Raw genomic sequence first — 4,942 nt, 5'->3', positions numbered from 1 at the left:
TGCCTAGAGAAGCATGACGATGTAAACGCTTAGGCAGGAATGAAAATATTCTAAAGAGATATTTATGCTCTTCTCTTTAGCTATAGAAGTATTGAAACAATGGACCTTTCTAATACCCAAATTGGAAGTTCCTCAGAAATCTCATGCTGGGAGAAAGAAAAGACTGAATCCTGACGCCAGCCAGATGATGGAGAGGAGAGCTTGTCTTCTGGAAAGAGATTTCACATAGTTCTGACAACTTCTCAGGCTACCATGTAGGATAGATGAGAACCTAGATGATGATGGGAAGGACCATACCTTGGCTAAGATTCCTTGTTATGAATTCACCTACCTTGTTAAACACCTACACCTCATGTCAGGGACTTGAGGATGGACTTGGACAATCTCTGGACCTCTTTGTCCCTTATTCAAAGTGGTCACATTAAAAAGATAATGTGGACTTTGAGTAAATCTCCTTTCTCTGCTTTCACTATTACTTGTTTGTTTAATTGGCATTGGCATTTGGAGCCACTGCCAAGCCCAGGGCTGCAAGGTCCAGGCTCTGACCCAAACAATTATGAATAATAAGAAGGTAGTGACTGCAGATAGGAATTAAAAAGTGAAGGAACTTGTTGCAGACCAAGCTTGGCAGCTTGTCCTTTCTCTTCTGTCAGGCCCTCCCTGCTGCCTCCTCACTATAAGGCTGTTTCCCATTCACCTTCAATCTGAGATGACGTTTTCTGCTGGAGACTGATGATACTTCAGAATTCCAAGATCCTATTGGGCAATGGCGGCAGCCAAAGGTCAGAAACTGGAACTTTAATCCCTGAGAACAGTTGGGAGCATGAGAGAGATCTGAAAGAACAGTAGAGCCAGTGGCATTCTGTATATTCTACCATGGATTCTTCCCTTCATGTTAATCCTACGTGTTTAAAGAGTATATTACTCCACCAAATACAGTAATAATCTTTTCAATTTAACTGATGACTATCTAATAAATGCTTCAATATAATTTTCATGAGGGTTTTGAAATATTTGAGTAAACTTTTTGATTTCCTTACTGTACACAGGTACCCTGTAAATCCAAGTTCTTCAGAATGGAACCTTCTAGAATAAAATAAAATTGTTTAAGATCTTTCAGTAGGAAAAGAGGGAATGGTCCCCCCCAACTACGAAGCTATCTACAATTGATACTGCCCTGCAAATGGGAAAATCAGTTTTCTCCAATGGAGTCTCATTTAACTTTACTTTATGGTAGGCCCCATACTCAGGGGTAGTTGGTCCACACAAAACTAACTCATTGGTATTTTTTTGGACTTTTTGTTTTATTTTGCTTTATTTTGGCATTTTGTGTCTCATTGGTCTTTTGCTTATTTGTTTTGATTTTCATTTTTGTGGGGTTTTTTTTGTGAGTGTATGTTTTTTTTTTCAAGAGACACAGATAGAGAAAGAACATGAAGTTGGGTGGGCAGGGAGGTAAGGAGGAGGATTTGGGAGGAAATGAGGGAGGGTTTCCCTCATGATCAAAAAAGAAAAAAAAAGAAGGAGAAATTTCAGTGGGTGAAGGTACATAGTTACTGCAAACACAGAAAACAAGGGAATGACTTGGAAATTTTACAGGATTCTTTGAAAAATCTGAATCACCTTTAATAAACAATTTTGAAAATTAGTTCCATGGAATGTCCTGAGAAGCCAGTGGCAAACTTGGAATATTAGGAGAATCAGAGTGATTGGGTAAGTTTCCTGTGGACATTCTTGGTCTCATTCAATCAAATATCAAGAGTGGGGGAATGAGTAGCATCTTTGTGTATTTCTGAGCTCAAGTGGGAGGGAGGGATCCAAGAACCACAGTGGGGAAATCCAGGAACTGTGGTGTGCATATGGAGAAAGGTAGGAGACAGAATTTAACAGTTGGTTTTGGATTGTTCTCAAGTAGTACGTTTGATTTGCAGGTCCTGGGTCAGGGTTGGAAATGTATTAGAGGTTCAAGAACCAGGAATCCAAAGTGTGTGTGTGTGTGTGTGTGTGTGTGTGTGTATGTATGTGTGTGTGTGTGTGTGTGTGTGTAAAACTTTTATAAGTAAGATTTTCTGAACTGGGAAGACATTAGAACGGCCTACAGTTACCTAATTTTATAGACCTATATTAAAAGATGGGAACATATTTCCATAATATAATGTATGTAGCAAGTGGTACCCCAGGGCACCAAGTCATGACTCTGCAGTCCAGGCTCATTTTCTCTTGTATCTTGTGCAGGTGGATTTCATACATTTTTCCCAATTAGTGGGAAAAGGCTCCTGACAACCTGGTCAGTCATCACCAATCCTACCTGTCCTCTTTGGGGTATCCTTGCTCTTAGAGAGGCCTGGAACTCTTAAAAGCAGTGAGAGAGGGCTACCAAGAATCATGATTATCAAGCCAGTGAAGGTCAGGTTAGTGGCTGAGCAGTAATAAGGCAGGGTTGGGAGCCCTTATCATAGAAGGGCTATTCTGTGTTTAGAACTAGGCATACAGATGGACAGGTTAAAGGGAGAAGTCCGTGTACGAAGAGTGAAAGCAAAAGTGAAAGGAAATTCTGGAGAACAAAGGTCATTGCTAAACTGGACAACACAGCGGTCTTGGGGATTTCCAGTCCAGCTACTCACATATAAGCAGACTTGAGCACTCTTTTCCCACTCAGCTTCTGATTGCAGACATGGCTTCCTGCATCTGTGTAAGTTGGGGTCTGATAAAAGAATGGGAAGGAAAAGTATTTCCATTCATTGGGAATACAGTTCCATAATGAGGGGACAGTGTCTGGAAGGTGAGGGGGTTGGGTGGGCTCCATTTAGGGAACAAGGCAGACATTGATAACTGCATAACAGAAGGAGGTACTCTGGAGAGAGCTTGGTCACTTGGCTTATTAAACTTTTAAGATATTTTAATTATGTATTATTGTATGTGTGCATGTATATACCAGAGTCAGTTCTGCCCCTCCACCACCTACGTCATAGGGATCAAACTCAGGTGGTGAGACTTGGTGGCAAGAGCTATTACCAGATAAGCATTTTGCCAGCCAAACTTGGGAGAAATGGTAGGGCATTGTGCTTCAACAAGGCTGGCAAGATGTGAAATTAGGGAAATAATTTTTAGAGTTCTCAACCTTAAGCTTCTCTCTCTTTTCAAAGGAAAATTTCACAAATCTCATTTAAGTTATCAGTGATCTAACACATTACCTTAAACAAAAATATGTCCTCATGAGGAGAACCTGTAGTCAGGGCAGTGCCCAACACAGGAGGAAACCTCCACTGAAGGGGCATCTGAAACATCTAGGTTGGGAAGATGTTTTTGAATGGTGTATGAGGTTTTCATAGAGTTTGCAGACCTGATTCTTCCCCATCTTCCAGAATTCTGCAGTAAATGAAATTAAACTTAGATATAGTTCCTATCTTATGTGATTGGGATCCTAGTCTAATTAAAAATAGATATTATGCTCTTATAACAATAGTTATAAAATACAAACAATACAGATTAACAACATTAAACACAGCATTAAATGGTCATTATCAGAAATCAATGGGGACATTAATAAGAATGTAATAGTGTGGAGATTATGACTTAAGCAGGGTTTGTTCTGAATTAGTCACAGAGGGTGAAGCATGGGTGAGAGTATCCTATAAGGCGGCCACATCTTGGAAATCTGCTTTGGAGTTGTTTAAGAATCTGTGTACATCTTTTGAAGCCATGTAGTGTCTTTGCTGGCGTAGGAGAGGCTAGTTGATAGGGTAGAAAATTGGTAGTTACATTGGAGATATATTAGATATACATTTCAAGAGGAATGAGACTAATGCTCCAATTTGTGTTATAATATGGGAATTGGAAGTTTTGGGAGAGGGGGAGATACAGATTGTTGGGTAGGAGCTAAAGGGCCAATGGACAGAACAATGAAGGTGAGGAGTGGGGTGTAGAGGGTGGCAGGCATTCTAGGTGACTCTTGGCTTTCTTTGCTTAGATTGTCCACTCTGAGCAATGGCCATTGATGACCTTTGATGCCACTGAGAGTGACAAAGTGAAGAAGATAAATGAACATATCAGATCCCAAACCAAGGTTTCTGTGAATGACCAGATCCTTCTGCTAGGCTCCAAGATCCTCAAGCCCCAGAGAAAACTGTCATCTTATGGCATTGACAAGGAAACAACCATCCACCTCACCCTGAAGGTGGTGAAGCCCAGTGATGAAGAGCTGCCCTTGTTTTTGGTGGAGTCAAGCAACGAGGGGCAAAGGCACCTCCTCCACGTTCGAAGATCCAGCTCAGTGGCCCAGGTGAAAGAGATGATTGAGAAGGTGACCACCGTGACCCCCAAGACTCAGATTGTGACTTGCAATGGAAAGAGGCTGGAAGATGGAAAGATCATGGCCGACTACAACATCAGGAGGGGCAGTTTGCTCTTTCTGACAATGCACTGCATTGGGGGGTGACTATGTGGATGGGGCGATAAGATGACCAAAGCCCACTTCCTTTTAGCTCTTACCAACCACATTCTTTGACGATTTCTAAAAATTAATGAGAATGAAATAAAGATTGGAGATGAATGGAGTAGAATAAACATATTTGTCAAGTCTGTGATTTCTTGTTTCTGACATAGTTCATTATGTGGCAGGATTGTTACGGAGAGCAGAAACAGAAACATTAGTCAGCTGTGGTGGTGCACACTTTTAATTTCAGGACTTGGGAGGCAGGGGGAGGTGGACCAATGAGTAATTGTTGAACCAAATTGGGTTCTACTTATAGAGAATAGAGAAGTAATGTGTTATGATTTTTTTAACCCCCAAAGGTTCACAATCTAATAAATGATTTAGAAATTCATTCAATCATCCTCTCTTCTTAAAGATATTTGGTATGAAATAAAATCTAGTACCTTTTCCTTCTACTGTGTCTAACACCTAACAAAATGTTCATCTTGGGCAAGGAAGGGAAGGGGT

General features: G+C 40.8%; 1 protein-coding gene across 1 annotated transcript; it reads left to right on the top strand.

The window, feature by feature from the left end:
* Nucleotides 1-2,559: 2,559 nt before the first annotated feature.
* Ubd (ubiquitin like modifier D) lies at nt 2,560-4,581 on the top strand. Its single transcript, XM_006998336.4, has 2 exons — nt 2,560-2,692; nt 3,971-4,581. The coding sequence occupies exons 1-2, from the start codon at nt 2,675-2,677 to the stop codon at nt 4,436-4,438; spliced, it is 486 nt and encodes a 161-aa protein (XP_006998398.1). The 5' UTR covers nt 2,560-2,674; the 3' UTR covers nt 4,439-4,581.
* Nucleotides 4,582-4,942: the final 361 nt, after the last annotated feature.

The sequence above is a fragment of the Peromyscus maniculatus genome, chromosome 21 (assembly GCF_049852395.1).
Source record: "Peromyscus maniculatus bairdii isolate BWxNUB_F1_BW_parent chromosome 21, HU_Pman_BW_mat_3.1, whole genome shotgun sequence".
Taxonomy (NCBI): domain Eukaryota; kingdom Metazoa; phylum Chordata; class Mammalia; order Rodentia; family Cricetidae; genus Peromyscus; species Peromyscus maniculatus.
Note: the sequence above shows the minus strand (reverse complement) of the source record. Positions and strands in the feature narration are given on the sequence as shown.